This window comes from Eschscholzia californica, unplaced genomic scaffold (genome assembly GCF_041429995.1).
Source record: "Eschscholzia californica isolate CP2 unplaced genomic scaffold, dmEscCali1.0.p SCAF_3, whole genome shotgun sequence".
Lineage (NCBI taxonomy): Eukaryota > Viridiplantae > Streptophyta > Magnoliopsida > Ranunculales > Papaveraceae > Eschscholzia > Eschscholzia californica.
Genome location: NW_028238420.1, coordinates 10,851,034 through 10,874,532, shown reverse-complemented (window position 1 = coordinate 10,874,532; position 23,499 = coordinate 10,851,034). Strand labels below are relative to the sequence as shown.

Genomic DNA, 23,499 nt, shown 5'->3' with positions numbered 1-23,499 from the left:
CCGCCGTAAACATAAGACTCTAAAAATAACGTGACTGGCGCGCCCCGTTACGTATTCTCAAGTTCAGATTACATCGTAAGTGCCAAACATAGAATGAGTGATGAGCGGTGGGAAAAACATTCTTCACGCCTTTTAGAATTCCAGCATGTCTATCCGAAATAAAGGTGTAACGTTTTGTCGGATCCACTACTAATTTCAAATTTTGCAGAAACCAATCCCAATTATGAGCATTCTCAATGTCCACAACTGCGTAAGCAATGGGGAAAAGATCTAACAAAAAAAGAAAGAAATACAAAATTAGTTATGTTGATGCATAAAGCAATATTGCATAAGCATTTTCAGAATTGTCCACACATAATTGGCGAATGAAGATTGACATATATAAATAATGCAACATCTCACCGTCTGCCGCGACATTTTAGTTAATGTTCATAAAATCTTGTGAAGTGTTAGCAGGAACATTAGAATGTTAACGTAAGATATGAAAATGAAAACATACCGTCGTTTCCGTCCTTGGTAACCGCAGCTAAAATGCAGCCATTAAAACGAGTTTTTGCGAATGTTCCATCCGGGTTTGGAGCAATCGGCGTGGACTCTCCAATTACATCCGGGTTTGGAGCAAATGGCAGTCACCCGACTTGGTTCATTCTAGATATATTTGTAGTTATTCTTTGTCGCAATGGTATATCGACCAAGAGCGTGTCGAAAAGCTTTGACACCACCGGGAAATATTTGCCCAATCTCAGTAAATACGTCGCCCCATGATTCACATACTAACTTCTTATCATTATTTTGAGATGTAGAAAGTGACCTATCAGTTTCCATACTGCAAAATTGAATAAAATGTTATGAAAATATCGTCAAATGTCTTAACAGGTTGACAAATGTTAATATCAAATCGGAAATGTCGTATCATTTGGGTGAATGTTCACACATTCATTTCACTGTCCTAAAAACTGGAAGAATGTTTTACCATGGTAAAAAATGTTTAAGTTTCTATGAAATTGCAAATTAACTGGGAAAATGGTGACATTTAACAAAATTTATTAACACATAATACAGTACTGTTAACATTTAACACAATGTTCTACAAATCTACACAATGTTAACACAAACTGTAAAGTTTTGTTACAAAAACAGGAAAGCTTTAGAGAAAATAACAAATAAACTGTACGGACAAATCAAAAAATGAACGTACAAACAAGAAATATGTGGTAAAATCATATGGTCCACAAAGCAATGTCTGATCATTTCATAAAATGATGATCACAGTGATCATTATATAGCATTGCAACAAATATGTTAACACATTATAAAGTTAGGTTAATATTTAACAAAATGTTTTCAAAATCTAAACAATGAAAGTATAAAAACAGAAGTTGAGAGAAAAAACCCTAAACTGTACGGACAAATCATAAACATTGCGCACAAACCAGAAGCTAATCATCACAAAAGAAGGATGAACAAATAATAAAAATTTACCTGGTTTTATAGAAGAAGAAGATGATGACTGAAGTTTCTACAGAGAAGAAGATGATGAATGACGGTGATGACTGAACCAGGAAAACGTGAAAAGGGTTATCTCTCCTCGGCTGGGGTTTTTTAGAGAAGAAGATGATGAATGAATGAAGGTGGAATAGATTGAAGATGATGAATGAGGGTGGAATAGATGAAGTATGTCGGCTTCTATAGTCTACAGAGAAGAAGATGATGATGAAGGAAGGAGCAAAGTAGACAGAGAAGAAGATGATGAACGAAGGTGGAATAGATTGAAGAGATGGCCGGTGAGGTTAGAGAGAGAAGAGAGAAAAGAGGGTTTGGTGTTGGACTCGGTTAGGTAGAGAGAGAAAGTAAACCCCGATTATGGAAGGAAAGAGAGATATTTTGGTGAGGGAGTAGTAGTTGGATATATATAGGAGGGCAAAAGAGGGATTAGAAGAAACCAATAGGTCATAGAGATACAAGTTGGGAAGAGATGGAGCATAGGGATGTGTATTTGGGTTTGATATGAGTTATTATTTGATTATTGGGTTTTGGGTGAGATAATAATTCTTGTTGGTTTTTTTTTTGTATTTGGGCCCAAAATTTGGGCCTTTCATCAAAAAATTCTTTTTTTTAACTTGTTCCTTTGTCTTCATCTTGTTTTGTTCATATCCATCTTTTACTATTTGGTGTGCATCAGGACGCCTTTAGATTAGCGGTGCTTATAGAAGAAACAGGGAGCGGCGTTTTGAAATAAATACTTAAAAAGATTGGATGCATCTAAATTAAAATATCTCTAATGTAATATTGAATTTGAAAAACTTTATTGTTTATTTTTAGATTTTAAAATAAAAATGATTTCTAACACATAACTCAATTTAAGTAATAAGATGGCATGACAACATTTAATTCTAAAATGTCTTAACAAAGTTCAACAAAAAAAAATGTCTTAACAAGACATTTAATATTGAGATTCCCCTTGAAGACCACATTTGTCCACTAAATATTAAAACCACCAATTTATAAAACTGACACATAAATTACTTTTGAAGTTTCTAGAATGTCGCATTCGAGATGTATTATGGATAGAAGATCTCAATAGTATATTTAGAAAAGAAAATCTCAACTACACGTTTAACAATTTGTTAAAAAAGAAAAAAAATTAAAAATTGTTGTAAAGCAATCTCACATTGGTGGGAGACAAGAGTGTGGTGCCCCTCTTAAGAGGTTAAGCACCCTTCCTTAGTGAGGTCTTTTAAAATCGTTAGGTCCAAGTGTGCCAAAGCGGACAGTATCCCTAGCAGTCCGGAAGGCTGGTCCACACATCCTATAACAACAATTGAATTTTTTTTGAATTTTGGAGGCTCCTCTAATGTTTAATGCGAAAAAAAATCAAACTCAAGCAATTCTAAGGGAGAAGGATAAAGATAAGACAGAAAGAAGCTTCTAGAGTATTACACACTTCCATAACCTGGTAGAAACTTCTAACATCTCCTACTTTAGTATACCTCTCCCACTCTGAACAATTGTTCTAAATCATTGAAGTAAGCAAGAATTTGAGCTTGACAAAAAATGGCTGATATTTTCTCTGTAGACCCATTCAGGCGATTCCTCTGGAGAACTCCAGTTTTCAGGGAATGGTCATTAGGAACCACTGCTCTGATGGATTGGATTGAAACCCCTAATTCCCATATCTACAAAATCAATATCCCAGGTAACCAACCATCTCACCAAACTCAATTACTTCCATATATTTAGGTTTGTTTTTTAAAACGGGTTTTTTGTTTTGTGGAATTGATAGGGTTTGGAAAAGAAGATATTAAAGTTCAGGTTGAAGATGGGAATGTTTTACAGATTAAAGGAGAAGGAATGAAAGAAGAATCAATGGGTAAAGATGTGATCATTCATGTTGCAGAAAGAAGAGCAGATAATAAAGGAGAGTTCTTTAGGGAAATTGGGTTACCTGAAAATGTGAAGATTGATCAAATTAAAGCTGTGGTTGATAATGGTGTTCTTACAATTGTGGTTCCTAAAGATCCAACCTCTAAATCATCAAAAATCAAGAACATAAATGTCTCCAGCAAACTGTAAGTTTTTGAGAAAAGAAGAACAGAGAAGTGACTAGAATGGAGTATTTATGATGAAGTTATCTTCCATGTTTGTTTGGTGATGAAGTAACAAAAATGTGTAGTTTTGTGTAATGAAGGGCATTTTTCTTTCTTGTTGAAAAACAAAACCATAAAACTACAAACATTTTGAATCTTTACTAATGCAAGAAGGTAGGAGGGACCCCAGTCCATGTCCATTGTGAAGGGTATTCTGCCGAAGAGACAGAGATAAGCACGGGGTGATGAGTTTGAGCCATGAAGATGTTCTTCTTCGAATATGAGACATGAACTAACTTCGATTAACTTTACCATAAAAAAACAATGACGTCTAATAGACTTTAACGTTAGTTAACTTTAGAAAAAAACATCAGATGTCCCAAACACGAATTTTTTAGTCTCAAATATATACTAATTTCCAGGGCCGTGCGGTGGCAGTGCGGGCAGGGCGCCCGCACTGGGCCCACCACAACATGGGGCCCACAAATATGTTAGCTTTATTGGGCAAAAATAGCATCTTTCCATTTGAATTTTTGTTAAAGACTTTCCTTTTGAATTAGGAATTTTTTGATGAAAGGCCCAAATTTTGGGCCCAAATACAAAAAAAACCCAACAAGGTTTATTATCTCACCCAAAACCCAATAATCAAATAATAACTCATATCAAACCCAAATACACATCCCAATGTGCAATCCGGGCCCAACTCTTATCTCTAAGATTTCCTATTTTCTTCTAAACCCTCTTTTGCCCTCCTATATATATCCAACAACTCTAACAAATCATATCTTTCTCTCTCAAAAATCTGATTTACTTTCTCTCTCCAAAATCTGTTTCCACCTTCTTATCTCTCTACCTAAACCGAACCCCAAACCCTATTTGCCACCTTCTTCTCTCTACAGTCATCATCTCTTCGATCATCATCTTCGTTTTTACCTTTCTCTCTCTAATATTTTCATCATCTTCGTTCAGTCATCACCTACAGACACAAACCGAGATACAAACCCTCTTCTTCATTCATCATATCTATTCATCTTCTCCAGCCATCAACTTGTTCGAATCACCATCTTCTTCTCCTATAAATCCAGGTAACTGTTGATGATGAAACTCTTTTTTATGAGATTGTATGCTTTTGTTCATCCTTCTCGTGTAAAGCTTAGTTTCTGAAGTGTCCGTACAGTTCTTTCGCTGTCCGTACATCTTTTTTGTTTCTGGTATAACTTTAACGTTTGTGTTAACATTTACAAATATTTTTGAACATTTGGTTACATGTTACAAGTACTTTATCATGTGTTAACACATTTGTTTCATAGCTATTGAATTAGCAGTTTGACCAACATTTGATAGAATGATCAGACATTGCTTCTTGGACCACCTGATTATACCACATATTCGAAGCATTCAGTAGAATGTTATCCATCATTTTCACATAATTTCACACATTTCATTAAATTATACGACATTCTCATTGATAACTGAACATTCCTACGCATGTCCAGACATTCTCTCTGGTGCCGCGACATTACACTAGATGTTCATACATTTGTTAACCTGTTAAAAATCAATGATACTTTCATAACATTTTATTCAATTTTGCAGTATGGAAACTGAAAGGTCACTTTCTACATCTCAAAATAATGACAAGAAGTTAGTATGTGACTCATGGGGCGACGTATTTACGGAGATTGGGCAAATATTCCCTGGTGGTGTCAAAGCTTTTCGACACGCTCTTGGTCGTTATACCATTGCAACCAAGAACAACTACAAATATATCAAGAATGAACCATGTCGTGTGACTGCCGTTTGTTCCAAACCCGGATGTAATTGGAGAGTCCACGGGGTTGCACCATTGGGATGTAAATCCGTGTTTCTTTTGAAAGAATACGAACCGATACACGATTGTCTCGATGTTGTTCTCAAACCTGCGGATCCCAAACTCTCTAGTAAACTTGTTGGCAGCCTAATGGATGAAGACATCAGAAAACACCCAAATTGGAGTACTGCTGAAGTTAAAGAAAAGTTTCAAGACGATTACGGTGTTGAGTTGAGCTATTACTTTTCTTACGGTGGTAAGAAGGTAGCCATGGACAAAGTATTTGGGCAGGAGGGTGATTCCTATGCAAAGTTGAAGTGGTACGTAGATTCTTTGGCGACTACTAATCCCAATAGCATAATTGATTTGCAAATCGAACCCACTACCAATAGATTTGTCCGAGTTTTTATTGCGCTTCACGCATCTATCCTTGGGTTTCAACACTGTCGTCCCGTGATCTATATTGATGGAACATTCGCCAAAACACGTTTTAATGGCTGCATTTTAGCTGCGGTTACCAAGGACGGAAACGACGGTATGTTTTCATTTTCACATCGTACGTTAACATTCTAATGTTCCTGCCAACACTTGACAAAATTTTAAGAACATGATCTACAATGTCGCTGCATCCAGTGAGATGCTGCGTCATTTATTGGTGTCACTTAACATTACCACGTATGTTTAGACATTTGATCATTTGTTAATGCACTATTGCATTATGAATCAACAACACTAATTTTGTATTATTATTTTTTTGTTAGGTCTTTTCCCCATTGCTTACGCAGTTGTGGACATTGAGAATGATCATAATTGGGATTGGTTTCTGCAAAATTTGAAATTAGTGGTGGATCCGATCAAACGTTACACCTTTATTTCGGATAGACATGCTGGAATTCTAAAAGGCGTGAAGAATGTTTTTCCCACCGCTCACCACTCATTCTGTGCTTGGCACTTACGATGTAATCTAAACTTGAGAATACGTAACGGGGCGCGCCAGTCACGTTATTTTCAGAGTCTTATGTTTACGGCGCACGTGCATTACCCGAGAGCGAGTATCACGCAACCATTGAACAAATGGTTGAGATGGGTGGAACCAATGTGGAGAGGTTTTTCCAATCCCTTAATCCGGAATCATGGGCAGATTCATTTTTCCCCAGAGATAGGTATTTTGTTTACTCTTTTTCAGTTGAAATGTTGAAACACCATGAACCTTGTTACCGGCACACTTTAAGTTTACCCAGTAATTTTTTCACATTTAATCATTGCTTCTGTTATGCAAGGACATTCTTTCTAGTGTTTTGTCATTCGGATTAATGTTTATACATTTAGTGTACGGTTCGAACACAACATGATTTAATATAAGCATTCCGTAAAATGTTGTGACAGACGTTATAATGTTGTCTTACAGGTATGGCGCCATCACTTCCCAACTGTCTGAGAGCTTCAACAACATGGTAAAGAAAGCCCGCGTTCTCCCTATTACAGCATTGTTGGATGCCATAAGACAGAAGATTATGAACAAGATGAGAAAGCATAGAGACGCCGCTATTGGATGGAATACATTTCTTTGCCCATCCATTAACTTGGAGCAACAAGCGAAATACAAAGTTGCGGAGACTTGGAGATACGTCGAGGCAGCCCCACTTATTTATGAAGTATATTCGACTCCACGCCATTCCGTAAATCTTGGTACTCTCACATGCTCTTGTCGGCGTTGGCAAGTAGATTCGCTTCCGTGTCAACATGCAATGTTATGCATCAACAAGACTCGGGGTGATAGTACATGTTTTTACGATCCAGTCTGGACGGTGGAGGCTTACAGAAACACATACCAACATTGTGTTTACCCCGTTCCAAATTATGACGAACCCTATACTTTTGATCCATTAACCAAGACTCTTCCTCCACTAGTTAAAAGGGCACCAGGGAGACCACGTACAACACGGTTGCAAAGTTCCGGAGATGTTACCAGAAGGAAAAGAATATGTCGCAGGTGCAACCAACCCTCTTATCACAACAGTGCAACATGTCGGGCCCAACTTTAGTTCTCATTTTTCTAAATGCTTCAACATCAACGATATGTCTCAACATGTATCAACATGTAACAGACTGTCTGTACATTGTGTTGAATGTTTTAGAAAAATCTTTTGGTATTTAGTACATATTTTGTTCTCTTGTGAAAATGTTATAACATTCTACAAAATGTTCAGTGAATGAATCCTTACATGTCTTACTATTATTTACCATGTGTCAACATTATGGATTTTTTTGAATACATTCGTATTAATGAAGGAACATTATTACATATTTCTCAAACATTTATCAATTTGTCCCAGCATTGAAAGGAATGTTCTAACATATCTGTATATGTTCTTCCCTGAAACAAACTCTAAGGGGACAATGCATGTCACACATGTTGTTGAAGAAAAATAATAATATATTCAAATTTACTTCATATTTTTTTAACATAAACATCCCATCCAAAATCATTGTATGTTGTTAACATCCCAAAATAATTTACAAACCATATTTGTTTGTAATATAATCAAGAATGAAGTCGTTTCGGGTTTAGTGATATGAACATAACCCGTTACCTGAACAACTACTTCATTTTTGATTAAAAAAGATCCTTTACAAAAAAAACCTACACAGGGGAAACTACTTCAAGCTCGGGCCATCCTCCAAGATATCGTATTCTCTTTCAAAATGTTGTGGGTTAGCTTGGCCCTCTTCCTTTGTGCCAGGGATACCCAATCTGGGTTTTCTGTACGCTGTTTGGGTCCTGTTGTCGTGCAGTCTGCCACGAGCTCTTCAATTTTCAAAATGACAAACAGACCGCAATCCGGGCTGTTCAAGACACAAACGAAATGTTAAAGCATAACCAATAATGTTTCTACAGTCACAGACAATTCTGAAACATAATGTTAAATGAGACTAAATTATTAATAACTACGTGTGTTTTTATCAAATTTCTAAAAACATATAAGTTTTTGTTCCAACATTTCCCGGAATGTTGGAACAATTTCAAACTAATTAAAACATGCATCATAATGTTGGAACAAATAAAGAGTGAGAACACTTACTTTTCTCCCTGAGTAGGGAATTCTGGTTCCCCAACGACATCTGCATATTTTTGTTGGGTTCCAAACATTGTGAATCCCACTTCTTCCATTACATCCTCGACATATGCCGCGTACTCCCTGGCATTTTCGTAACAGTCCTTGGCCTTCTTCTTGTCAAATGACATTGAATCATAATGGGTCCACCTATGGAGAAATACATTGTATATCAATAGTGTCCAGTGCCCCCCCTTGCTGCGTCCCCCGTTGTTGGTTGACAGATTGGTGCACACACAAACAATATCTCCGGTTTCCCAGCATTATTACTCAACGTACGATTGAGCATTTGTTCGATTGAAGCTTGGTTGACCTCCGACTTTATCATTGTCTGTCGAACAAACACAAAGTTATCAAAATGTTCACTCATATAAAAGATGACGATAGGAAAACATTCTAATCACTTAACTTACATAGATCTCTGATGGGAGGCAAAGCACACACTTTTCTTTCAATTCCTTGTGATTAGTGACGAAGGAACTGGCCCAGTTGATTATCTGTGAATCGCATTCTAGATTCATCATCAACATGTCGAGCTGCTTTCCACATATGTCGTTTATCCCGTCACTAAACCAGACTTTAGTACTGGAAAATGTGGAAAAAACAGTGTCACCTTTTGTAATGATAGGACATATCAGCCAATGCTAGAACATTACAGTAAGTTAAAATTAATGTTACAACACAAACAAGAATGTCCAAACATTATTGTCAGTGCATGAACATTACAGTAACCTACTCGTACCTTTTGTCACTTTTCCTGAGGAATTCTTCCATCAGACCCTTTTCATCTTCCTTGACATTCTTCCAGACTGGGCTTCTTCTCCAGTTTCCAAGCTTCTTAACTTTCTCCTCTTCTGACTTTCCGGCTCCCAACTCTATAATGTCCTCTACATTGATTGTTTTCTTTTTCTCGAGTTGCTTGCCTTTCTCGGTCAAAGTTCGGGTTCTTGGCTGAGTTTTTACCCTCTTAACCAGAGAGTTTTGTTTGTTTTTCTCTTTCGTTTGAACAACTTCAGCCATTTCAACCTGTGGCTTATTTACAAAATCGTCTTCCGAAGAACTTTCATTCTCCACGATCTCGTAGTTTTCATATTCTTTGGCCACTTCACAAACCTCTGAAAAGAAAGCTGAAGGCCAAGTCAGCTGAAAGTCTAGTTCTTCCGTCTCTTTTTCACCTACATTCAAAACACTTGCAAATTGCTTTTCACCTGTCCCCCACCACCACACGTTTAACTAGTCAACATTCGATAGAAAACCAAATCTTAACAAAAATCATTCTCCAATTCTTGATCAATATATATAAACGTTATCACGGATGTTCCAACATTTTACGTATTTATGCGGAGAAGAACACTTACTTGTTTGTTTCTTATTTATTACTTAGCCGACCACTCTACTGTCGTTCGTGGTAAAAGACAGTCTTCAATTGTCGTGGTAAAAGACATCGTGGGAGTACGATAGAACTCTTTTACTTACCGTTTATCAAAAAACTTGTAACGATGGCCGAACAATTTATGTTCATACCAATCATCTGACAAGTAAGTAAGAATTTCAGAGAAGATAGATTGATTGCACACAAGTTAATACGTTGCTTAAAAGAAATAAACTAGAAATAAAACCAACTTAAATCTAAAAAAAGACAATATTCATTACTTTTATAACAGTATCTCAAATGTTGAAGCATTCTGGTATTTGCTCCAACATTTCCAACTTCTTATCAAGCAAAAACAGGAATGTCAACAGAAGTAAAGAATTGCGTGAGCATTTACTCACTTGACCCAGCAACTTGGCTCTCTTTCTGCTCCTGGTTTTGCCCCTCCCCTGAAGTTTGACCCTTTACCAACTCATCAGAAATTGCCTTCTTACCCTTATTGTCTATTTCTGCTCCTTCAGTTTGGGCTTCGGCATCACTTTCTTTTTCGTTGCGGGCTTCTACGTTTACTTGTTCCGCATTTTTTGGGGCTACTTCCTGCTCCACTATCTTCTCTCCACCATCTCCACTCTCCACCTCTTGTCTAACCTCCCCACCCTCCACCTCCTCTCCAACAGTCACCAAATCTCTACCAACCTCGTCTCTAACATCCACCTCCCCTCCGACACCAAAATCAAATTCCAATACATCATTTTTCTCTCCTCTCTCTCTCTTCATCCTCTCCAACTCCTCTTTTAATACTTCTCTCTCTCTCTTAACCATCTCACACTCTCTCTTAACCAACAAATTCTCTTCTCTCAACCTCTCCACTTCCTCCTTCAACTTTTCTACTTCCTCCTCATTCATCTCCTCCACCACCCTCTCCGTGAACTTTAACAACTCTTCCTCTTCCACAGACTCCGCCACCAACTCCACCTTCACCTACAAGGAGGGATACATATGGTTATTATCTCAACACCTCTTAAAAAAATACATGCATTTAATTAAATGTGTAAACATTCATGCAAATGTTCCAACATTTCATAAAATGTCACTCAGACATCAGTTATGTTAGAACATTTATTCAAATCAAAGAGACATTATAAGAAATGTTAAAACAAATTACCTGCTCCTCTGTAATGCTTTCCAGCTCTTCTTCCAGTCCTTTAAGGAAAAATGGCTCGATCATCCATCGAGCTATTCTAGGACTGACCCCTACTTCTCCAACCAGGTCCTCATGGATCCTGGTGTGCATGCAATACCAGTACTGCAAAGAAATTAAACACTCTTAGGTCAGTAGTGTTTTTCTTTACCATCATAAGAAATGGAAACACATGTTATAAAATGCCCAAACATTCTCCAAAATGTTTCAGCATTAGATAAGCCCCAAAAAGAATGATGAAACATTTTATAGAATGTCAGAGCAAACTAATTTGACTTTTATCACTATAAGAAATTATGAAACATTTAAGTGCATGGTTATGAATACTTACGGGGAGAAGAGTCAGGCATCCTGAAGCTTTTGCCGGGTCTTCCGAGTGTTTGTTTATTCTCTCCATCATGTAGGAGTGAATAGCTCTCGCCCATGAAACTCTTTTCATCATTCTCTCCGTTTGGAGATTGTGATAAAAACTCCCGACAACCGAGGAGCCGGCAGCTGAAGCAAACAGGAATGTGGCTGCCATGTACATAATCCAGAGTTTCAAGAACTCAATGGCCGGAGCCTTTGTTCTTGCAGCCACATGCAAAGCCTTTTCGATGCTGGGGCCGCCAAAAGATAAAGCCTTTCCCTCTACCATACAGTCTCTGAAGTACTTGCTCAGAAACTGGTCCTTTGTGGCATCTAGGGTGACATTGGTTGGGAATGCTTCATATATTTGTCCTTCCATTGGGACTCCCAAAAGCAAAGCAACATCTCCGGGAGTGAACTGAATCATCTTCCCTCCGATGTTGAAGGCTTGGCTCTGTTTGTCGAAGCAATAGAGCAGATCGTAGATGGCTTTGTTAGGCTTCTCGATAACATTCTCCTTTCGGAAAGTAATACTGGTCACTGCCTTAAACAAGGGCCCGAAGGGTGAAGCAAACAACATCTTTTTTTGCTCTTCAGTAATGTCGTTCTGCAATTCCCTCGCCACCTTATAAACTGCTTTCAAATTACATTTGTAATTGAAAGTAGTTTTCTTAATTTGTTCCTTAGCCTCGGTATGTTTGGGCTCCTCCGTCGGCACTCTAGCCTTCGATGTAAACCCACGGTGCTTCACAGAAACAATAACAGAAATGTCAGGGCATTCAACAAAATGGTCAACAGTAAACTGAATGCTTCATCACAATAAGTAATGGCAGATCATTTTTTAATGTGTCTACACAATAAGCATAGGCCAATGGTCTACACAATAATGACAGATCAATAACTGAAGCAACATTTTACAGAATGTCAACACACTAACAAATATGCATAACCATTATAAGAAATGTGAGAACACAAACATTAATTACAGGACATTGTAAAAAAATTTTATACAATAACACACCTTTGCTTGTTGGGGGCTGGCAACTTTCTTGCCTTTTTTGCTTGGCCCAGCATTTGATGGCTCTTCAGCAGGCCTCTTCCTGGGGCTAGCCCTCACAGGAGTCTGTTGTTTCTTATCAGCACCATCTCCTTTCTTTGTGTTAGTTTTAACCATCTTGGGATTGTCTGCAAAAGTTCTTATGTTTCAAACAAACACAAAGACAAACAAACGCAGAATGTATCTACACAACCAAAATGTATAAACATATACTAATTTTTTTTTCACAACCATGAATGTTAAAAAAAAACATTCTGTTAATCAACAACCCATAAATCTTGATCAAATGACTAAATTTCTCCACAGAAACATAAATGTTAAAACAACCCTAACCTAGAAACTTGATGTAGTATCATAAACACCCAAATGACCTTTATGTGTAGATGCATGCTTTCGAAATCACTAACAACTATCAAAATGTCTAAACATAATCCAACATTTCTTCAACACAACCCACAATGATAAACCAAATCATGCACTTCATAAACAAAGACAGACCCCCAAAAAACAAAGACAAAGTACTAAATGTCTCCACAGAAACCTAACTTTCGGATCACAACCCTAAATGTTAAAACAAAACTAACCTAGAAGCTTGATGAAGAACCATAAACACCAAATGGTTCCGAAATCACAAAACAACAACCAAAATGTTTTATCACAAACTTTAGAGCAGCTTAACCCTAAAACTTTTTCGAAAAACAACCCAAAATGATTTATCACAGACTATAGATCAGACTACAAAACTTGAAATCATAAACCCTAATTGTTTGAAAACTCCCCCAAATTTTCAAACACCCATAAAACTGTACCAAAACCCACAGATGTGAAACCAGAAACCCCAAAAATGTTCCAACAATCCTACTAATTTACCAACAACAGAGAGAGGATCAAGAGTTAGAGGAAGAACAGAGATGTATCTGTTTTTGAAAGAGAGAGAAATCGAGAGAGAAGCTTGAGATTCGTTGAAACAGAGCGAAATAGAGAGAAAAAAGAGTAGATCCGGTTGCTTAAATAGGTTTGGGCAAAGAGAGATTCGGCTGTAACGTTTGGAATGCAAGAGGCGTTAATGGCTGTGCTTTTTCGCTTGAAAAAGAGATAGAGAGAGATAGAGATGGACCGGTATGAATGAAGAGAGAGAGTTTGATCGAAATAGAGAGAGAGAGATAGAGATGAATCGTTTTGATGGAGGGAGAGGGTTTAGTGGTTTTCAAATCAGAGAGAGAGAGAGCGCGGAAGCCGAGAGAGAAATAGAGGAGAGGCTGCATGTGGGGCGGGTCTAATCAAAGTCAGGGAGAGAAAGAGAAAGGCTGGTGTTGGCGGGAAATGAGTGAGGGATATAAGAGGTAAGCATTTCTTTTAGAGGGATAGAGAGGTAAAATCACTTTTTGGGTTTTTTTTTAGATAATATTCCCTATTGGGTTGGATTTGGTATTTGGGCTCCTTTTTTGGGCCTTAGATTTATCCTCTCTTTGAATTAGGTACTGACAGTTATTTCTCTCTCTACTTCCCACACAAATCTCTTCTTTCCATATTAATTTAAGGGAGATTTTATAGGGCCCCCTCATTTTTGTTAAAAGGCCTCCCCTTAGTGATAATTTAGCAAGTAAAATGGTTCATGGGGAGGCCTTTTAACAAAATTGGGGAGGCCTTATAAAATTTCCCTTAATTTAAATACCACGTTCTCTCTAAACACTAACACTTACCTCTTCCAAAATTTTACTTTCTCTAAATTCATCTTTTTTTCTTAATTTATTCTCTTTCTTTTTTTGATAAAATTTATTCACTTTCTAAACATGCAACTTATTTCCCTATCTATTATCTAATTTATATTCTTTGTATTAGAAAAAAATCGAATTTATATTATATAGAAATAGGTCTTGTTGAATCTTCAATTTCAATTGTCTTCTCTAGTATTCAGACTCCTGCATAATCATTACAAAAAGAGAAAATTGGTGTAACTATTAGCTGTGATTTTGGTGTAACATTAGAATCCATTCTCTCATTTTATAACGATTTCTTTTATCCATGACCGTTCAGGTAATAACTATGTTTAGTTATTAGTCTGTCTATAACATATTTATCGATACTCTTTAGTTTATTATTTTGAATTCTTCTTAATAAACTAGTTATTGGATATTAATCATTATTAGTCTTTTTAACAAAAAAAAATTGGGTTGCTTGCAGGGGCGGACCCACGTAGGGACCCGTGGGGGCACGTGGGGGCACGTGGCCCCACAGGTCCTAGGGTTTCTTTACCTGTTCGCTTAACTAATACTCCTAATAGTAAGTGCCATGCTAAAACTAACATAAATTCTATGTTGCCGAGATGGTAAATGGGGGAGGCTACGACTAAGAGGTCTGAGGTTCAATTCTCACCCCCATCACATGATTTTTCTCTTTTTTAACTTTGCTGTTTTGCCCTTAATTTTTTTTGCCCCTGATTTCTGAGATCTTTTTCTTTAGCTCCTTTCCATTTTTGATACATTCAAATTCGGTTCTCTTTTTTGTTTGGGTTTCATCACACTCTATTCGAGCTGTTTTGTGGCCTCTATATATTATCTTTATGCGATTTTTATCATTCTTTTTACTTTATTTAATTCTTGAAAAATATTTTTCATGTAGCTTTATATTCTCCTATCTGCTTACGTTAACGTTTCTTATAAAGAAGTTACGTTGTGATTATAATTTTGTAGATTAAAGTTCGTTAATATCTTCTACTTAAGTTTTTTTTTTAATAATTCAAGTGTCCGTAAGGATACTAATATATGTTGAGACATAAGTCAAAACAACTCACGAATTAGGTGGTTATCGTGTTTATCACATCTTCGTGATGTATCAATGCCTTGTAACGAATCGTAGTCGAATTCTCAAAGAAAAACAATACTTTGAGTATTGTTAGTAGAGACGACTAGTGTAGCTTTGTACTCGACGATTAATTGTGCTATTCGTTTATTTTCCTATCTATTATAATTAAAAAGTGCCCCCATAGTACAAATATCCTGGGTCCGCCACTGGTTGCTTGTAGGTTTTTTACAGGAACAAAAGAAAATGTACCAAAGTTGAAAACAACCGCATTATATTATCCTATACTAGTTACATTTTGGCATTATTTAGTCTTCATATTGTTTTATCGGAATAAATCTTTTGTTTACTTTTTTTTTTAGTAAATATACGAGGAGGTTTAAATTTTTGTTATTGGCAAGTTATTTTATTTGTATAATTTTATTTATGGCACAAAAAATACAAGTCTAAAAATTTGACAAGACATTGGCAAAAACAAAGAAAAAAATAGTTTATGTTATTGATAAATTCACTATTAGAGAGCAACCGATTTGATTGAAATACATTGTGATTTAATTCATGTACAATTTCTTATTTTTATGGTCAAACTAGTTTGATTTGCTTGTTTTTTATATTTATAGAAAAGTCTTTAAATTTGATTATTTTAGGGGGCCAATTTAAAATTTGGCACTGGGCCCCCAAATTCTCAGGCACGGCCCTGCTAATTTCTTAAATTTACATTTCCAAACCATAGTTTTACAAACTCATTAATATTCAAAATAAAAATGAAAAATTTACTTATATGAATAAAATATATCTATATAAACCGACGAATGAAACCCTCGTCGTATCAAACGAGTAGTAAATATTTCAATTGAAAATCTCATAAATGGTTTCCTTGAAGCTTTAAAATCCCCGAGGCTTCTGAAAGTCTTGATCGTGGGTCTTAAGTCTCGAGGAGGATTTCCTCGCCCACCCTTTACTACTCTTGCTCTCACTTTCTCCCCGTGAATCTGTCTTTCCTCTCAAAGTTTCGATAAAGGACACGTTTCGCTTCACCGAAACTCCCTTCATCTGAGACAAAGAAAATGCTTTCGCTTGAAACTCTTAAATGCTTAGGGTCTGAAACTCTTAAGGAGGGTTCCGTCAAAACCTCTACCCTTCAACCCAGACGGAGGAGAACCTTTCTCTTTGCAACAGTAGTGAGAGGAAATTAAGAATGACAATGGTGGTGGGCATCCAAGATTTTCCCACCAAAATCTCGGATTCACAAGAAACAAAACATCGTTATCCAAAGTCACATCCTAAATTTATCTTCGTTTGATCTTTTTGAAAAAGTTGCAAGATAGTGATAGTCAAATTAGAATTTAGCAAATTTTTGTTTGGGGCATCAAAAGCTTAAATAAATTATTAGCTACGTCACACGTTTTTTTTACTAACAAAAATTTCAGAATCAAGATTTTCGAAACCCTCAAGGGTTTTAAAGCTTCAAGTGAAACTATTTATTAGATTTTCAATTGAAACATTTTCCACTCGTTTGATCTGAAGAAGGTTTCATTCGTCGGTCTATGTAAATATATTTTATTTATGTTAATAAAATTTTCATTTTTAGCTTTTGGATATCAATGAAATTTTTTTGCAAACTATTGGTGGGGTATCTAGATTTAAAAAATTAGTATTTGTGGTATAAAGATAAAATAAAATGGGCTTTTGGGCATCTTACATTTTTCACTAAAGTTAACTAAGTTTAAAGTTTGTTAGACGTCATTATTTTTGGATAGTAAAGTTAGTCAAGTTAGTGCATGCCCCAAACTCAAAAAAGAACATATCAATGTCCCAAACTCATCACTCAGTTTTTATCTTTGCCCCTTTCACAAAATAACTCTTTTCTAGCCCACTAAGAGCATCTCCAATGCAATACCCAATTTGAAAAATTCTAAATGCCTAATAGATATTTTTGCGTTTTAGAAAAAAAAGAAACTCTCTCCAATGCATCTCTCGATTTAAATTTGAAAATGATGTGGCATCATTTAATGTTGAGATATCTCAAGAAAAACTCAATATCTGAGTTTTCTTTTGAGTAACTCAATTGTCTTGGTCAGCCCACTTTGTATATGAAACCATTGAGAAGTTTTGTTTCATATCTAATTTATTTATATTGAATCAATGAATGACATGTGTATCAAGTAGAGTTCTTTTTGAGATATCTATTGAAGACATGCAAAGTTGAAACTCACTTTAGCAAGATAAGAAAAAAACTCAATCGAGACTTGATACACATGATTAATTGGGTTCTTTTTTAGTTTTGCATTGGAGATACTCTAGGTGGGCTAACTTATCAGCTTATAATTTCATTTGGAGTACATAAATTGAATTTGAAGAAGCTTGACGGCTCTTTGCAGTTTTGGCCCTCGCTTTAAATTGTCGTTGGCTAATTGGGTATCTCTATTTTGACATTGAAAATGCAACATTAGGTTTGATTGTCTCCTTGGGCCAAGAGACAATGAAATTTTTGTACCTATGACCATTTGATACCTTGTAAAATTGGTTTTCCTATTTATTTTTATTTATTTTTTTATTTATTTTTTTTGGAATCAAACTTCATTTAAAGGCCCAAAGGCTAATGAGAATTACATCATGAAGTTGAAAAACAAAGACACAACCAATACAGACAAAACAAGTCAAAGTATGCCCACTTGGGGTACCTCTAGAGTTGCCTGGACCAACTAGTGGGCTGCTTACTGATGTAGACACCACGCCCATCTATGGGTGATTTACTAACCGCTTCTTTTTTCACTTTCTTCTCTTCTCGTCGTCAACTGTCGCCGCCAACCTTCGCCGTCAACCTTCGCCGTCAACCGTCGCCGTCAGCCATCAACCGTCGGCGTGTAAATCGAGTCCCCGTCTCCCTTAACGAAAAAGTACGAACTCCTCCTTATATTGTGGTTGTTCCTTGCTAATTATGAGTTTCTTTCTAGCATTGTCGGTGGTTTCTTCCATTAATTGCAGCACCTTGAGTCTCCTACTACAAATGTTGTGAAGAGAACCAAAAATCACAACGTGTATAGTTAACGGATTGAAACTTCGTGGGATGAATTTTGGGCTATGACTGGTTCCGGTGCATCGGTTGAGAGAGTTGTAAGTTGTTAAAGAAACTCCCATGATTTTTCATGGCCAAACACTCGATCTTAAAGACGGAAAAAAAAATCAAAAAGATCCTAAAAGATCAACAAAATAGGCCCTAAAAGACCAACAAACAACCTTTATTAGAAACGGAAAGGGAATCCGGCGAAGGGAAGACCCTTCGCTGGAGAAACAAAAACCTACTTAGATCAGTGTTGTGGGTTATGGGGAGAGAGAGAGGGGGAGCGGTTTCTGGAAAATGGAGATTCAATCACGACATTAATTTGACGTGTGATAGATGCAATCAACTGTAATCCGTTGAACACATCTTATTACACTGTATAATCGCCAAATACATTTCTTTCTATTTTATTATCAATTTTGACTCAGATTATCACTACTATAAGCGAGATATCTTCATGGAAATCTATTGAAGAATCAAACCCTATGAAATTTTTCGCAATTAGTCTATGACACACACGGAAATGCATCGAACTTGTGTATCTCATCATACGGGGGAATACCAATGGGAGATGATAAGTCGTAAGTGCTGTTTGTTTTTTCATTTTTTTCAGATCCAATTTAGATTTCAGATGTTTGTTTTTATTATTTATTGAAATCTGAAATGTTTGTTGAATTGAGTTCATGTCTGAATGGGCTGAAAAATAACCTTCAACTTTCAGACTTAAAAACAAGTCTCAAATAAAGGCATGATATCTGAATTATGTTAAATGACACTAATGCCCTCGTGTATTAGAAATATTTCATACTCAAATATTTTACCACCAACACCACTAGACCACCACCACCACGGGGCCACCACCATCACTGGAAACCTACAACCACCACCAACAGAAACCAACAACCACCACCAACAGAAACCAACAACCACCACCAGAAACTAAGAACCGCCACCAAAAACCGACAACCACCACAACAAACTAAGAACCACCACCAACATCAGAAACCGAGAACCAACACTAGAAACCGAGAACCACCATCAACACCAGAAATCGAAAACCACCACTGGCACCAGAAACCGAGAACCACCATTAACACCAGAAATCGGAAACCACCACCAACACCAAAAAGCGAGAACCACCACCAACGCCAAAAAGCGAGAACCACCACCAAAACCCGAGAACCACCACCACCAGAAATCGAGAATCACCACCACTAGAAACCCGATCGAAACCACAGACTTAACGCGATTTATTGGGAAGAGAGGAACTGAGAAGATCTTGTCCGGGAGAGAGAGAGAGAGAGGAACTGAGAGAGAGATGGAGATAGACAACTCGCCGGAGACTGAGGAAGATCTGACCGGGAGAGACAGGTTTCGCTGGAGAGAGATCTGGCCGGAAGAGTGAGAGGGGGAGGCTGACAGATGGAGAAAAAGAAATGGAGCATTTTAGGATTTTTCTTTTCTATTTATTAAAGAGAAAAAAAAATATAGGATTTTGTAAAATTAGGTTTGCTTGTGAAAAATATTAAATAGGGTATAAATGTACATCAATTAATTTAGACTTCAAAATTCAGATTCAAAAAACAAACATCTAACTTACAAAATAATTCAACCATGTCGGATTCAGTCAATCCAATTCAGCCAATTCAGATTCAGACGTCAAAAAAACAAACAAACAACACTGTATCCTAGCCTTTCTGAATAAAGCCACATGACAAAATCTACAGGGCAAAATAAAAACAACCTCTAATGTAGTAGAATAGCTGCTAAATTGACAAATCTCTGAATTTGTATCAGTGGAGAGCAGGGACGGATCCATGGGGGTGCGGCCGCACCCCCTGGATCCTCCCGAAAAAAAAATATTAGTAATAAATTTTTTACGTAAATATATATCTTGTGATGTATTAAGATGATATGAAGACTACCGTGGCTTGGTGGCTAAAGTGCGATTGTGACCCGAGAGAACATGAGTTTGAGTCCTCATACCAACATTTTGAGTATTTTTCTGATATATACTATGTATCTATCTGTATATTCTAACCGTATGTATAAATATCATCAAATATAAACTAGGTTAGTGGTCGAGGTGTTGAGTCGTATGCGAGTGGGAGTGTGAGGTTTTAGGTTCGAGTCCCACGATAAGCATTTTGAAGTATTTTAACTTTTATATATTGAAATTATTTTCTATAAAATTTAATTCAACTACCCTAAACCCTATATAATTCAATTCATCTACCAGATTCCCTATAAAATTCAATTTATCTATCCTAAACCCTATAAACTCCAACTCATCTAACATAAATCCCTACAAACTTCAGTCCATCTACGGTAAATCTTATAAAATTGAATTCATCTACCTTAAACCCTATAAACTTCAATTTTACCATAAATCCCATAAGATTCAATTCATCTACCCACGACGACCGCACCGAGAACCCTCTCCTCGTCGGACCCGTGACTCATCTCGTCGTCGTCCTCACGATCGATCACTATCACCTCGCCGAGAAGCCCATGTTGCCGATGCTGAATCTATTGAAGCCGCCGTTGATGCTCTTCAGTCTCTCATCATCACCAATCCGTCAGATCCGTCTTGGTATGCCGATAGTGGTGCCTCAAGTCATATGACGTCCGGTTCGGGTAATTTTCCTCACTTAATTCCATATTCTGGTTCAAATAAAGCCTACATCGGTGATGGTTCACCTCTCACCATTCGACATAAAGGTTCCCTTTCTCTTCCCACTCCTCATGGTGTCCTCACCTTACCTGACTCACTTCATGTTCCTTCTTTTACTAAGAATTTATTATCTATAGGCAAACTTGTGGATGATCTTCATTGTTTTGTTCTATTTTCAAAACATGACTTTGTTATTTTTCAGGAGAAAGGAAGGATTCTGGGCATCGGCAGTAGGCGAGGAAATTTGTTTGTCTTGGTTGAAGCTCATTCCTCATTTTTTAGTTCTACTTCAGTCTCAGTCAAAGCACCACTTGCTTATGGCATAGTCATCTTGGTCACATATCTTCTAGGGTATTAGATATTTTAATAAAGGATAATTTAATTCAGTCTGTTTCCAAAAATTCTATGTATTCTACTTGTATTTCTTGTAATATGAGTAAAAGTCAGGCTTCCATTTACTTTGAAGAATAAATGATCTTCTTATCCACTTGCTCTTGTGCATATTGATTTATGGGGTCCTTCTCTTGTTCCTAATTCTAATGGTTTTAAATATTATGTGCTTTTTGTTGATGATTACAATCGATTTTCTTAGTTTTATCCACTTTATGCTAAATCTGAATTTTTCAAGTCTTTGTAAAATTTAAATCTCTTGTCGAACATCAATTGGACTCTAAAATTAAGACTCTTCAACTAGATGGAGGAGGTGAATTTCAAAATACTCAATTTTAAAATTTTCTAAGTGCAAATGGCATTGACATACGTATTTCTTGTCCGTATACACCTGCTCAAAATGCTCGTGTAGAGCATAAACATCGTCATGTAACTGAAACTTGAATGAGTCTTTTATTTCATAGTGGTTTACCTTCTATATATTGGGTTGAAGCTTTTCAAACAACAAATTTTCTCATTAATCGAATGCATACGACAGTGCTCCAGGATGCTTCTCCCTTCTCCACTTTATACGGTACGCCACCTTCCTATTCCATGTTGCATTCCTTTGAATGTCTTTGTTTCCCTTATTTGCGATCTTATGCTTCTAACAAACTTTCACCTTGGAGCTTCCCATGTGTGTTTATCGGTTACAGTCAATTTCATAAGGGTTTCAATTGCTTAGATCCTACCACCAAGAAGGTATTTATCTCTCGCCATGTTATCTTTGATGAAGCTATTTACCCGTTTAAAATGTCTGATTTTGTGTCTCCATCTGATGATCTAGTGAGGTTCCTTGATACTCGTCCCTTAATGTCTGTCTCGTCTTCCCCACTACCCCTAGCACTGAAGCCAATCCCATTCCCATTTCGGTGGATGATTCTGCCACAAAGGCACCTTTAGTACCACAATTCGTCTAGATGATACCCCTGTCAGTTCATTAGTGACCCATATTCTTGCACCAACTGGGGAGGTGCCTTCAGTCTCGACTGAGGGCCCCTCCGCAGTTCCTCTTACTACACCACCAGAATCTACTCCTACCACTCCTCTAGTATCGGGTCCTCGTTCTTTGGCAGGTATTACTCTGGTTCCCATGCGTTCTCTGACGGATTCGATTACGGGAGGGATTGCTCCGACGGTTTCATTAGATTCTAGCTCGGAGTGTAGTCCTCAAGGTTACAGGTTGATGGACTCAATCATGCGTGATGCTCTACTAGTTGACACGACTCCCTCTCAGTTATATTCTCGGTACCCTATTTCTCCTCGTGATTCTGATACTTTTGGTTCTTCTAGTTCTAGCTTTTATGCTCCCTTGTCTGCTATCACGGAACCGTGGGGATATCGTATAGCTAGTAAATCGGTACATTGGCAACATGCTATGGAAGAAGAAATGGAAGCTCTTATGAAACAACATACTTGGTCTTTGGTGTTCTCTGACCCCTCTATGAACATCATTGGTTCTAAATGGGTTTTTCGCACCAAGCTCAAACCTGACGACACTATTGACAGGTATAAAGCCCGTTTGGTTGCCCAAGGTTTTACCCAGAAACCTGGACTTGATTTTGATGAGACTTTCAGCCCTGTGGTCAAACTTACAACTATTCGGATTATTTTATCTATTGCAGTTTCTCGTGGATGGTCCATTCTTCAGTTAGATGTGAAGAATGCCTTTTTTCATGGGGATCTAACTGAGGAGGTTTACATGGCCCAACCTCCTAGTTATGTTGTTACTTCTCATCCATCGTATGTTTGTCGTCTTCACAAGGCTCACCATGGTTTAAAGCAGGCTCCTCGGGCATGGTATGACAGATTCAACTCCTACCTACTCCGTATTGGTTTTCGTGTTAGTAAGTCTGATACCTCTCTTTTTATTCGTACGACTTTTGTGGGTATGATTTATTTGTTGCTTTATGTTGATGATATTATACTCATCGGAGTTGATTCCTCCACTATTGATACTATTATTTCTCAACTATCTTCTGAGTTCGTTATGAAGACTATTGGTTCTGTACATTATTTTCTGGGTATTGAAGCAACTT

The 23,499-nt window shown here is 37.1% G+C and overlaps 3 protein-coding genes across 6 annotated transcripts; 2 read left to right on the top strand and 1 right to left on the bottom strand.

The window, feature by feature from the left end:
• The first annotated feature begins 2,866 nt into the window (after window positions 1–2,866).
• LOC147548357 (HSP20-like chaperones superfamily protein) lies at window positions 2,867–3,735 on the top strand. The gene is made up of 2 exons (XM_086670211.1): window positions 2,867–3,196; window positions 3,284–3,735. Exons 1-2 carry the CDS (start codon window positions 3,055–3,057, stop codon window positions 3,571–3,573), a joined length of 432 nt encoding a protein of 143 aa, XP_086526337.1. The 5' UTR covers window positions 2,867–3,054; the 3' UTR covers window positions 3,574–3,735.
• Window positions 3,736–4,572: 837 nt separating this feature from the next.
• On the top strand, window positions 4,573–6,595 carry LOC147548356 (uncharacterized). The gene is made up of 4 exons (XM_086665279.1): window positions 4,573–4,672; window positions 5,184–5,932; window positions 6,159–6,430; window positions 6,584–6,595. The coding sequence occupies exons 2-4, from the start codon at window positions 5,185–5,187 to the stop codon at window positions 6,593–6,595; spliced, it is 1,032 nt and encodes a 343-aa protein (XP_086521405.1). The 5' UTR covers window positions 4,573–4,672; window position 5,184.
• A 1,221-nt stretch (window positions 6,596–7,816) lies between these two features.
• LOC147548355 (uncharacterized) lies at window positions 7,817–13,962 on the bottom strand. 4 transcript variants are annotated; one of them, XM_086671032.1, is made up of 8 exons: window positions 12,456–13,962; window positions 11,418–12,179; window positions 11,024–11,191; window positions 10,287–10,866; window positions 9,256–9,721; window positions 8,927–9,098; window positions 8,481–8,844; window positions 7,817–8,244 (listed from the first exon to the last, which is right to left on the bottom strand). In XM_086671032.1, the coding sequence occupies exons 1-7, from the start codon at window positions 12,606–12,608 to the stop codon at window positions 8,686–8,688; spliced, it is 2,460 nt and encodes an 819-aa protein (XP_086527158.1). In that variant the 5' UTR covers window positions 12,609–13,962; the 3' UTR covers window positions 7,817–8,244; window positions 8,481–8,685. The 4 variants fall into 4 exon arrangements, with proteins under 4 accessions (XP_086527158.1, XP_086527159.1, XP_086527160.1 ...); XM_086671033.1 differs by having other exon boundaries at window positions 8,927–9,090; window positions 11,051–11,191; window positions 12,456–12,667; XM_086671034.1 differs by having other exon boundaries at window positions 8,927–9,090; window positions 9,256–9,640; window positions 11,051–11,191; window positions 12,456–12,667.
• Window positions 13,963–23,499: the final 9,537 nt, after the last annotated feature.

What these genes read in the sequence shown, in the direction of transcription:
- LOC147548357 (XM_086670211.1), top strand. Translation starts at nt 3,055, where the DNA reads ATGGCTGATATTTTCTCTGTAGACCCATTCAGGCGATTCCTCTGGAGA. An exon ending in CTACAAAATCAATATCCCAG is followed by an intron (nt 3,197 to 3,283) that starts GTAACCAACCAT and finishes TGGAATTGATAG; the next exon opens with GGTTTGGAAAAGAAGATATT.
- LOC147548356 (XM_086665279.1), top strand. Translation starts at nt 5,185, where the DNA reads ATGGAAACTGAAAGGTCACTTTCTACATCTCAAAATAATGACAAGAAG. An exon ending in TACCAAGGACGGAAACGACG is followed by an intron (nt 5,933 to 6,158) that starts GTATGTTTTCAT and finishes TTTTTTTGTTAG; the next exon opens with GTCTTTTCCCCATTGCTTAC.
- LOC147548355 (XM_086671032.1), bottom strand. Translation starts at nt 12,608, where the DNA reads ATGGTTAAAACTAACACAAAGAAAGGAGATGGTGCTGATAAGAAACAA. An exon ending in CCAGCCCCCAACAAGCAAAG is followed by an intron (nt 12,180 to 12,455) that starts GTGTGTTATTGT and finishes GTTTCTGTGAAG; the next exon opens with CACCGTGGGTTTACATCGAA. An exon ending in CTCAGGAAAAGTGACAAAAG is followed by an intron (nt 9,099 to 9,255) that starts GTACGAGTAGGT and finishes CACATTTTCCAG; the next exon opens with TACTAAAGTCTGGTTTAGTG.